Below are 12,132 nucleotides of genomic sequence, written 5' to 3' on the forward strand. Positions count from 1 at the left end.
GGAGTCTGCTTCTCCCTCTGACCCTCCCCCCTCTCATGCTCTCTGTCTCTCACTCTCTCTCTCTCAAATAAATAAATAAAATCTTAAAAAAAAAAAAAAAGAATATATTTTCTGGCCACCATGCAATTAAGCTAGCAGCGAGCAACAAAAACGTGTAACTAGAAAATCCCTATTTCGGAAATTCAGAAATACACTTCTAAGTAACCACGGGTCAGGGAAGAACCGACAACAGAAGTTAGACGATGGTGTGACACAAACAAAAACAAAAGTACCACATACCAAAACCTCAGGGAAGCAGCTAAAAAAGCAATAGTTGGAAAGAAATATACTATTGCAACATCTTCCATAAAATCCCCTAGTGACCTGCTGATCTTAACCCTCTGTTTTGTCAACCATTTCCTTAAAAATGCATTGAGACGTCATAAAACTGGCATTTTAGCATGGCTGTTATGTCCTCCCTTAGCTTCTTCATTATAAGTCCAGCTCCACCACCTGCCCACCGGGGTCAGCCATGGTGGATCAGAAATGTCGGCCAAGGCTAACGTGAATGTCAGGAAGAGGCCATGCATGTGGGTAACAGCCCACAACAGAGAAGCATACCGAGCTCAAGATGGCACACTGGAGCCCCTTTGGCTGAGAGGGTGGGCTGCGTGGAACAGTGGACCTTACTGGTTGAGGTGGGGCAGTACGCTTTTCACGTCCTAGAGATAATCTCTGAAGGCAGAACCTGAGCCGGGGAACAACATATTTAATCAAAGCTTCTGTCTCTGATCTCTTTCTTCATAGAATGAACTTGCATTCATTCAACTGTGAGTGCCAACTGCACCCAGCACTTGGCTAGGCAGAGAGGAAATGGAAATAAACCAATTGTGGTCCCTTTCCGCGAGGAACACATCATTTAATAAGGGGGGGCTCATCATACAAACAAATATGGTCTAGGTGAGAAAGAGAGGGGAGAGAAGGAGGGCGAGATGCGGAGAGAGAGAGAGAAAAAGGAGAAAGACTTTCTAAAATTTGAAAAGGTCCATATGCAAAGGTAATCCTGATCACTGATCAGAACTTTTCATCTCTGGACGATGGACGCTAGGATCACTTTTAAACCTTGCTCGTGGCGTTTTGTATTACTCACCCACTCTGTTTGACAAAACAGTACAAGTCATAAACCTGGATTTTGACCAGAGCTCTTTCAGCTTCCAGCTGAGTCATACCATCTCTCTCCACAGCTCACCTCTCTGTCAATAATGGAGTCTGCTCACCACACAACCGGGAGGGTGCTTTCTCCTCCAGGAGAAATGAGTACTGTAAGTGATGACTATATTCCTCACTACAGGACCTTTCAGCTGGGTGAGCTCTAATTTTTCCAGTTGTCCATTGCACTTCCAGGAGAGCAAATGATCTGAGCGTCGGTCCATGGATTAATGATAGGCTCCCAAGCTTGGAGTACTCGCTAAAATCATTTGTGAAGTTTGGGTGTATCCCACAAGCACATGTTCCTAGTTCCACAGTCTTCATGGGGTTCTCAAGGGGACCCATGGCTGCAAGAGAGGCTAAAAACCGCCGGTCTGGACAGAGGGGTTTGGGAGGTACATAGGGTGCCTGACTACCTTTGTTTCCCAAAGCTGTGTCACAGTGCCCTGCACCCAACAAGGGACTCCTAAACTCGTTACATTTAAAAATATCAACAGGGGGCACCTGGGTGGCTCAGTCGTTAAGTGTCTGCCTTCGGTTCAGGTCATGATCTCAGGGTCCTGGGATCGAGCCCCATGTCAGGCTCCCTGCTCAGCAGGGAGTCTGCTTTTCTCTGCCCCTCGCCCTGTTCGTGCTCTCTCCCTCTCTCTAAAAAAAAAAAAAAAAAATCCTAGTAACCCATTTCACAGAATGAGGTAGAATATAAATGGACAATTTTCTGCCAATACACTTGAAAATGCAAAGGAATTTAAAAATTCTTAGAGAACACAACTTACAAAAACTGACACAGTCAAAAAAGAGAAAAGTCTGCATAATCCTATAATGCCAATTTTTAATGTACCAAAGGGACACTATTACTAAGATAAACTTTTTAAAGTGAAAAGTTTATTGCTTTTTTTTTTTTAAAGATTTTTTTTATTTATTCATTTGAGACAGAGAGAGAGAGAGAGCATGAGCAGGGGGAGGTGAAGAGGCAGAGGGAGAAGCAGGTTCTCCTCTGAGCAGGGAGCCGGATGTGGGACTTGATCCCAGGACTCTGGGATCACAACCTGAGCCGAAGGCAGAGGCTTAACCATCTGAGCCATCCAGGACCCCCAGTTTATTGCTTTTTAAAAACCATTTTATTCTGAAATATTTATGGACTCATGAGAAGGTGCAAAAATAGCAGAATAAGTACAATAAATCCCATGTACCCTTTATCCAGCTTCCTCCAAGAGGACATTTAAGATACATCTTGGGGCGCCTGGGTGGCTCAGTCGTTAAGCGTCTGCCTTCAGCTCAGGTCATGATTCCAGGTCCTGGGATCGAGCCCCACATCAGGCTCCCTGCTCCACGGGAAGCCTGCACTCCCTCTCCCACTCCCACTGCTTGCGTTCCTTCTCTCGCTGTGTCTCTCTCTGTCAAATAAATAAATAAAATCTTTAAAAAAAATCCAAATTCCCTATTAAAAAATAATAAAGAAAAATAAAATACATCTCAAAGAAGAACAAAGTAGGGATGTCTGGATGGCTCAGTCAGTAGAGTGAACAACTCTTGATCTCAGGATCATGAGTTTGAGCCCCGCTTTGGGCGTGGAGCCTACTTACAAATAAATAAATAAATAAATAAAATTCGAATATCTCTTTGAGACCATGCTTTGAATTCTTAAAAAAAAAAAAAAAAGTAGGTTGCAGAATGGCATATATGGTAGGATCCTATTTGTGTAAAAATAAAAGTAAATAGGGCGCCTGGGTGGCTCAGTCGGTTGAGCGACTGCCTTCGGCTCAGGTCATGATCCTGGAGTCCCGGGATCGAGTCCCGCATCGGGCTCCCTGCTCGGCAGGGAGTCTGCTTCTCCCTCTGACCCTCCTCCCTCTCATGCTCTCTGTCTCTCATTCTCTCTGTCTCAAATAAATAAATAAAATCTTTAAAAAAATAAAAAAATAAAAAATAAAAGTAAATATATCAAATTGTTAGCACTGGATATCTCTGGGGAATGGGAAGGAAAAAAAAGAGAGAGAGAAATTTATGGTCTTGAACACCTACATTAGAAAAGGTGAGGGCGCCTGGGTGGCTCAGATGGTTAAGCGTCTGCCTTCGGCTCAGGTCATGATCCCAGGGTCCTGGGATCGAGTCCCACATCGGGCTCGCTGCTCAGCGGGAGGCCTGCTTCTCCCTCTGCCTCTCTCTCTCTCTCTCTGTCTCTCATGAATAAATAAATAAAATCTTTAAAAAAAAAAAAAGAAAAGGTGAAAATCTGAGTCAGGAAGCCAAACATCTACTTCGGAATTTAGAAAAAGATTGGCAGGGGCGCCTGGGTGGCTCAGTTGTTAAGCGTCTGCCTTCGGCTCAGGTCATGATCCCGGGGTCCTGGGATGGAGCCCAGCATCGGGCTCCCTGCTCGGCAGGAAGCCTGCTTCTCGCTCTCCCACTCCCCCTGCTTGTGTTCCTGCTCTCGCTATCTCTCTCTCTGTCAAATAAATAAATAAAATCTTTAAAAAAAAAAAAAAGATTGGCAGGTTAGGTTCAAATAAAGTAGAAAGAAGGAAATATTAAATGTGAGGGCATAAATTAATGAGATAGGAAATATACACTACGGGTGCAGAGCCGTCTGCCTTCGGCTCCGGTCATGATCCCACGGTCCTGGGATCGAGCCCCACGTCGGGCTCCCTGCTCAGCGGGGAGCTTGCTTCTCCCTCTCCCTCTGCCCCTCCCCGCTGCTGATGCTCTCTCTCTCTCAAATAAATAAACAAAATCTAAAAAAAAAAGAGGAAATATACACTATAAAGAATCATCAAAGCCAAAAATTATTTATTTTTAGAAACTAATAAAATAAACTCATTGGCAGGATCAAGAAAAAACAAGAGTAGGCACACATCGCCAATGGCAGGAACACTGAGAGCAGCACTAGAACCTTACAGCCATTAAGGAAGTAATGAGAATATAAATTAACAATTCGTACCAATAAATTTGAAAAGCAGAGTAAATAAAATTCTTAGAGAAGAATACAACTGACAAAAACCGACATGGGCAAAAAGAGAAAATTCTGAATAATCCTACAGTGCCAAAGTTTCCTTATTTCATTTTCTATTCTTCCCAAGAATACGAAGAGAGGGAACACTCCCCAGCTTATTCTGTGAAACAGCATAAACATTTTACCAAAACCTGAGGAGGATGTGATGAGAAAGAAAAATCACAGCCAGGGGCACCTGGCTGGCTCAGTGGATGGAGCGTTGCTGGACTCTTGATCTCGGGGTTGTGAGTTCGAGCCCTTCATTGACTGTAGAGATTACTTAAAAATAAAAATTAAATTTAAAAAAAAAGAGAGAAAGAAAGAAAAGTCACAGCCAGGGGCGCCTGGGTGGCTCAGTCGGTTAAGCGTTTGCCTTCAGCTCAGGTCATCGAGTCCCGCATCGGGCTCCCTGCTCCGCGGGAAGCCTGCTTCTCCCTCCCCCACTCCCCCTGCTTATGTTCCCTCTCTCACTGTGTGTCTCTCTGTCAAATAAATAAATAAAATCTTTTTTTTTTAAAGATTAAATAAATAAAATCTTAAAAAAAAAAAGAGTGCCACATAGAAACAAAGCAAAGCCTCCAGCCAATAATCACATGAGTCAGCTAGGAAGTGCATCAATCAGTCCCAGTCAAGCCTTCAAATAATTAATTTTTCATTCAACTGCATTATGTTAATATCTGGTAGGGTGAGGATTATTCTTTTTAATGACTTAACAAATACATTTTTTTAAAACTTTCTCAGCTTTGGGGTGCCTGTGTGGCTCCGTGGTTAAGCATCTGCCTTCAGCTCAGGTCATGATCCCAGCGTCCTGGGATCGAGCCCCGCATCGGGATCCCTACTCAGTGGGGAGCCTGCTTCTCCCTCTCCCTCTGCTGCTCCCCCTGCCTGTGCTCTCTCTCTGTGTCAAATAAATAAACAAAATCTTTAAAAAAAAAATAAACTTTCTCAGCTTTAATGTCTCATGTGCTAATGGGAATAGATACAACTCACATAAAAACTCCTAAGGCACCTGGGTGGCTCAGTCTGTTAAGCATCAGACTCTTGATTTTGGCTCAGGTCATTTTCTCAGGGTTGTGAGATCGAACCCCACGTTGGGATTCTCTCTCTTCCTTTCCCTCTGCCCCTCCCCCACCTCTAATAAAATTTTAGAGAGTCTTCTTAAGTTCCTGGGGGTCCTCCATCATTTCTAAGAATGTAAAGGGTCCTGAGACCCAAAAGATTGAGAACTGCTCTTCGAAGTTCCAAGCAACCATTACCCTTACTGTGACGTTTTAATAATACATATGAGCTTCAAAATAGCACCATCTATTGCTTATCCTTTATAAAAATTATATTTTTCATGGAATTTGATCTGAGCAACTCAGATACACAGCTGGCTCCCAACACACACCCAGCTCGGCTCCATAGGTTCCTTTCGAAGATAAGCTTGCAACCAGGGTAAATGGATAGCACTGGGAATTGTTCAAGCTGGCTCCGGGAGTAGCTGGGCTCTAACCCATGTGGTATTACCTATTCTTCCATTTAAGCCGTGGATGTGAAACACACACAAATAGCATACCTTGTCTTTTTTTTTAGCCCCCACCCCAAGGGAGTGAACCGTCCCCAGAGGTACCCCAATACCAGGCCAATACATGGAGATGGATAGAGCAAACTCCTATTCCATCTCCCCCTCCTCTATTTTAAAGATGAATAAACCAAATTTCAGTCACCTCAATTCTGTCATTATGTGCGACCACTGACTTTTTCATTAGTGTTTAAGATTTAAAACAGCAAAAGGGCACAAACTGCCAAGTGTAACATTTTGTTTGGTAATTGCCAATTTTAATTCATACATAAAATAGTTTATCCAATTTTGGTATCTCTAGAAATTACAGTTTACTTTAACTGTCTTTAAATGGAAGAAGCAAGAGAATATTGTTAATTATTACATAATTATTACTGAAAATAATTCTGTCCTGTAGAGGAAGGGGTGTTAAAAAATGAGTAGCTAAGAGGAGCAGGTGGGTGGCTCAGTCCATTATGCATCTGACTCTCGATCTCAGGGTTGTGACTTTAAACCCCACGTTGGGCTCCAGGCCGGCATGATGCCTACTTTAAAAAAAAAAAAAGAGTAGCTGAGAATGACAAATATGCTAGAGTCACCACTTCTCCAAGAGGTGAGGACAATTGTGTTCCTAGTACCCAGCCCGATGCCTAGCAAATAGTAGATTATCAAACATTTGTTGAGTGAAATATTACAAATAAAATGTCCCATGCAATCGAAAAGCATCAGCTTTAGCCTCAAATGGAGCTGAATTCCAATCTGCTCCTTCCAATGTATTCCTCAGGCAACTTCTTTCCTCAATTCTCACAACTGCAGAGTGGACATAATAAGAGAATATTCTCCACCGGGTGCTGCTAGGAGCAGTGCTGGGTCAATCTAGGGTCAATCTAGAACAGGGTCTACACCTAAGAAATAAGTGCTCCACAGCATATGAAATGAGATGAATTCACCAATTTTCTGAGTTTAGCACCTGGCACGGCACTATAATGATCATTTCTTGGGTTGGCAGAGGGACAAAATCAGACATACCCATTTCAAAATCAGACTTCTTTTTTTTTTTTTAAAGTAGGCTCCACATCCAACAGGGCTCAACTCACTCTGAGATCAGCACCTGAGCTGAGATGAAGTGTGGGGACGCTAAACCGACTGAGCCACCCAGGCGCCCCCAAATCACACATTTTTTTAATTAAAAAAAAAAGAAAAAGAAAACTAGGGGCACCTAGCTGGCTCAGTCAGTGGAACACTGGGACTCTTCCTCTCTGGGTCGTGAATTCGTTGGGTGTAGAGATTACTTTTCAAAAAAAGAATTTTTTTTAAGATTTTATTTATTTATTTATTAGAAAGCGAGCAAGCGAGAAACAGCATGAGAGGGGAGAGGGTCAGTGGGAGAAGCAAGCTGCCCGCTGAGCCGGGAGCCGGATGTGGGACTCGATCCCAGGACTCCAGGATCATGACTTGAGCCAAAGGCAGTCGCTTAACCAACTGAGCCACCCAGGCGCCCCCCCACCAAAAAAGAGAAAACTAAAAAAGTAAAGTTTAAAAGAATTAGTTTCTTCTGAGGAAGAAACGTGAGATTCCTCCCCACCACCACCACCATGGTCACCCATGGTCGCGCAGGCCAACACCCTTAAGATCACGGAGCTATAAAGATAGCAAACAACATCAATTAAAACCAAGACCTTTTGTGCCTTCCAGCTGTCCATGTGTGAAGGAAAAGTCAAATCTGCCAAGGCCTGGCCAGCTTTAAATTCGTTGGCACTGAGCCTGATGCCAGGACTGCTCGGTCACACATTAAGGAACCCGGGGTGGGGGAAATGCGGGGAAGGAGAGGGAGCACTGGAATGCAAGCCGGAACACTCATGCACGCAGGGCTGCCTCCCTCCCCCTCGCCACATCCTGTAGAACCTGGGCTTCGTGTTAATGGTTATAAAGCATTAATTATCTCACGAACACTTTTTTTTTTTTAAGATATCATTTATCTACCTGACAGAGAGAGACACAGCGAGAGCAGGAACACAAGCAGGGGGAGTGGGAGAGGGAGAAGCAGGCTCCCCGCAGAGCAGGGAACCCGACGCGGGGCTCGATCCCAGGACCCTGGGACCATGACCTGAGCCGAAGGCAGACGCTTAACGACTGAGCCACCCAGGCGCCCCTCACGAACACTCTTTTGCAAGATTTCGCAAGATGACTTCCTTGTCAGTGTTCAATGATGGTTCTAGTATTGAAAAATACAAAGAAAATAAACTTTGGGGGTAAAAAGACACAGAATGTATTTTGATGCCTTTTTGTGGGCTATAAAAATTGAAGCGGACTTCCACGTCTACTTCCCCCGCGGTGATTATTTCGCTAGTCCTGGGGCTCCTCAGCGCCCCGGCGACCGAACAGACGCTCACTCTGCCTGGAGGCTGCGCGCCTGGGCGCCTGAACCCCGACTTTCCAAACTCCCCCGAGTTGTTTTCTGAGCGCCCTCGGCTTCCCGTCCGCCCGGAGCCCGCGGTCCCCTGGTCGGAGCCCCCGGGTCCCAAGCCGCGCCCTCCGGGCCGAGTCCCACGCTCGGGACATCCGAGCGACACCTTCCCCGGGACCAGCGGCAACCTCCACGTCCAGTTTTCCGACTGGAAAACCAGGGTTCCCTGGGGGCGCGGCGTTCGAGAAAGAGCAGGGGCTCTCCACGGCGTCCCGTCCCCTTCCCGCCGCCCTCACCTACGGGGGGGGGGGGCAGGTGGGGCTCAGTCCCGAGACGCCGGCGTCCCCGCAGCGCGCCCGCCCGCCAGGGCCCCCCGCCCACTCTCCTCTGCTCCCCCGACACTCACCCGCACCAAGTCATCCCGAATCCCGCCGCCCGACGCGGGCCGCGAGGTCGTGCGGGACGGCTCCCGGGCCGACTGCCCCAGGCAAATTCCTGGCAGCCGGCAGGTGGAGGAAGCGGGAGGGTTAGGGTCGGTCCCCGCCCACGTCGCCACCAACCCCCGCCCACCCCCGGCTCCTGCCGTGCGTCCAGCCAGGTGTCAGGGGTCCGCCCCAGCGTCGGTGTCGTTGTTTGGGGACCCCCGAGCCCCGCAAGAACAGACCCGCCACGGGCCCACGTCCTGGGGAACTGGACAAGGTGGGGAGAAAGTCCACAGCCCCCGCTGGTGACACTTCCTAGGTACCTGCTGGGCGCTACACGCTTTATTTGCGTTGTGCCATTTATTTGTCACAACGGCCCTAAGAGGAGAATACAGTTATTAGCCCCACTTTTAGGACGGGGAAACTGAGGCAAAGTGGGGTGATCAGCCAGGAGGTGGAGGGGCTGGGCTGGGAACCGCGTCGGCGGGGGCTGGGGGGGGAGGACTGGGCAGCCCCCGGCGAGTGGAGCATTTTCTGTCCCGAGCGGGCCAGCCTCCGCCGCGTCGGTGGTCCGAGTTGACAGACGGGCCCTCTCTGCCGGGGACCGCGTGGATCGAGCGCGCGAGCCGAACCTCCGAGTGCCCAGCGGCTGGGAGAGGCGGGACAGGAGCGCGGTCACGGCGTCGCGCGCGCCTCCCTCCTCCCGAGGCTGCCGGGGCCGGTCCTCGCTCCGCGCCCGGAGCCCCGAGTGCTCCCCGCTCCAGGCTGCAGTCCGACCCCCGCCCTTCTCTCGCCATCTCCCAGCCGCTATCTGGGACCTCTGCTCCTCCTCGGCTGGTAAAGGGACTTCTGTCTCCCCCTTAAAGAGCGACACAATCCGTGCGGTCACCTAGTCTAGCCTCCCGACCACCGCAGCCCCTCCCTCTTCCTCCGGTGGAAGCTGGACGCTGGGGAACCCCGAGCCACGCCGCCTGCCGACAGCTCACACAGCCATTCGCCAAGTTTGGCCTTTGACCCCCCCTCCATCCCCCACCCCACACTCCACAGGGCCTGTTTCTGGCAAAAGACGCGGGGTGGGAAGCTGGAGGGGGTTGAATCCCTCTAACATACCTGTGTGGCCACCCAGTGCCTCTGTGCCTGGAAGAGTCCAGTGCAGTTCAGATGAAAATATGGCAGGACGCTTTTCACAAGCCAGGTGCAGTGCCGGGCAGCTTCCTGTGGTTCGGCTCCAGTGAGACTGTATTGCTTTTACCATGACCTAGCTTACATTAAACAGAACGATAGCATGCAAAATGCTTGCCAAATGACCGGTGTTTCTATTTTGATATAGTATGTACTTAATTATAACCCTGCTGTGTCCCAACAAGGTTTTAAGACAGATGCATACAAGAGAAGGCAGTGCAAATAAAAAAATTAAAACAAAATGACAGTCCAATCAATCAAACCAGGTAAGTCCAGAAACAGTAGAAGGAAATGCTATAAGGATCTACAATCTTGGTGAAGGTGAGTCCCAAGTTCAACTCCCACTTCTCCGCAGCCAGCAGAAAAGAGAAAACCTTGCTGGAGGGGAGTTCTAAGGTAGCAATTACAGATGACTGCTTTCTAGAAAGAGCTGGAAAAGGGATGTTCTGCTTTCCCGGACAAGACTAATCAGTAAAGCCTTGTACTTACCATGTGTGAGTAGTACGGAGACCTCATTGCTTACAAAAGGCTGTCACATACATTATCCTCCTTACTTCAACCCTTGTGATAATGCTGTGAGCTACCTTTCAGATGTGAAAACCCAGCCCAAGAAAGATTTCATGATTTGTTTAAACTTTTGTGGCCAGTGACAAAGCTAGGACCTGCTCCCAGGAATTGGGTCCGTAAAGGTGGGTCCAGGCTGGCTGCCCCGTACCCCCTGCCTTACTAGCCCTGCCTAAACAGGAGGACTTTTCTCGGGACTCAGAAGTGGGGACTGGGTTCATTCAACCGTAACTTCTGCCTCGTGGAAGCATTGTGACCTGTGATTTCCTGTCCAGGATGAATCCTCTGTGGTTGGGAGTCTCAGCCCACTCTGAGGGTGACTAGCAGGAAGGGAAAGTTAGCTAAGTGATGTGTTTGCTGATTTTCAGCCTGACCAGCCAAGAGCTCTAACACCAAGCTCTTCATGGCGGAGGCGGGCGTGGTCCCTGGGTGTGGACCCAGAGCCAAGCAGGGCGGTAGAGAAGAAATGGCCGCTGAAGACTACTCGGAGCACGGATGGGTGGCCAGCCCTGTGCACATCCCACTCCAGATGCTGCCTGGGGTTGATCCAGAGGTAGCCTCTCCCTGAGCCAAACTCCCTCAGGCTTTGTCACCGTGGTTGGTTAGTGTTTACCACCAGGACGTGAAAACCACTTCTCCCTGACTGTGGGCACATAGCTGGCTACCACCTTAACAAACAGGCAAGTTGTTAAGTAAATTTAATCACCACTGTGCTCGGTCATTCCAGCCATTCCCAGTGTCCAAGACAAAAACCTCTGGCACGGTGTCACTTGGCCAATGGCCGATGTCTTTATCTTTGATAATCAGGCTCTTTTCTACTTGTCCCCTGGGGTAGAAGCTTGGGGTGGCCCACAACGAAATCACATGCATCCAGCAGATCCTGGTGCCATAAGTGAGCCTTCTAAATGTGTTCTTTGAAAGACTGATTCAGCCAGCTTGGCATGCTGATCCAAGAAAACAGTGCTCTTAGCCAAGAGGAGGGGTGCTCAGCGAAGAAGGAAGTCAGATGATTTCTGACACCCTCCCAAAGCGCTGGTGCCTGATAGCCACTTCTTAGCTCCAGAGGAAGGAGATCGTCTCCTATTCATTTGGCTACTCCCAGAGCTCCACACAGGGCTGCCCAGAGTAGGAACTATTCATTGACTGGCTGAGTGAATGATTGCCTTGAGCAGTGGGACTGTTTTCTCATCGGTAGGCACTACCCGCCCCCCTCCCCAAATCCAGCCCTTGCTCATGCTCAATAAATGGATGTCGGAAGAAAAAGAAGTTCTGGTGTTCAGGGGACGGAAGGGATAGGGACAAAACACTCTGATGTTCATTCCCAAACTGGCCCCCAAACATGGGAGACGAGGAGAAACGGAAGAAAAAATGGGCCATTCCAGATGGGCAGGTGGCAGTTCTAATAAGTGAGGGAACTTGCAGAAGTCCGGCCATCGCAGGCAAGCAGCTCTCCGCATCTCCTCGCCAAGCTCTTCAAGTGTATACCACAGGGGCCTTAACTGGGTTCAGTCACATGCACTGTCCAGACGGTCTTCGGAATGGCTCTCGCTGTGGGGGCAGTGGGCAGAGCATACATTCCAGGGCCAGGGGAGAGGAGAAGGAACCTCTAATTGTTCAGGCTCAGCCTGAAGGTCAACCGAAGGTCACATCCTCTTGGTCACCTACCTCCTCCAACACATATTTGCCATGATCCCACAGGAAAAGGAAGTGGTGTTATTTGCTTGAGAATAAGATTTAACCTCTGGGTGCACGAAATTAGACCCTCCAAGGGGTAAGGTCCTCAACAGACTGAGCTAGGATCTCAAGGAGCTGGGAAGGCTGTTCCAGGGCTCAC

At 48.5% G+C, this 12,132-nt stretch overlaps 1 protein-coding gene across 1 annotated transcript in view; it reads right to left on the minus strand.

The window, feature by feature from the left end:
- Positions 1–10,250, minus strand: part of B4GALNT2 (beta-1,4-N-acetyl-galactosaminyltransferase 2) — a 42,088-nt gene extending 31,838 nt beyond the window's left edge. The window contains exons 1-2 of the mRNA XM_035027464.1: positions 10,224–10,250; positions 9,185–9,411 (exon numbers count right to left, since the gene is read on the minus strand). Coding sequence (XP_034883355.1) covers positions 9,185–9,411; positions 10,224–10,250 — 254 coding nt within the window. The remainder of the gene's footprint in view (positions 1–9,184; positions 9,412–10,223) is intronic.
- Between the last annotated feature and the right edge of the window lie 1,882 nt (positions 10,251–12,132).

This window comes from Mirounga leonina, unplaced genomic scaffold (genome assembly GCF_011800145.1).
Source record: "Mirounga leonina isolate KUSES-001 unplaced genomic scaffold, KU_Mleo_1.0 Mir_200, whole genome shotgun sequence".
Lineage (NCBI taxonomy): Eukaryota > Metazoa > Chordata > Mammalia > Carnivora > Phocidae > Mirounga > Mirounga leonina.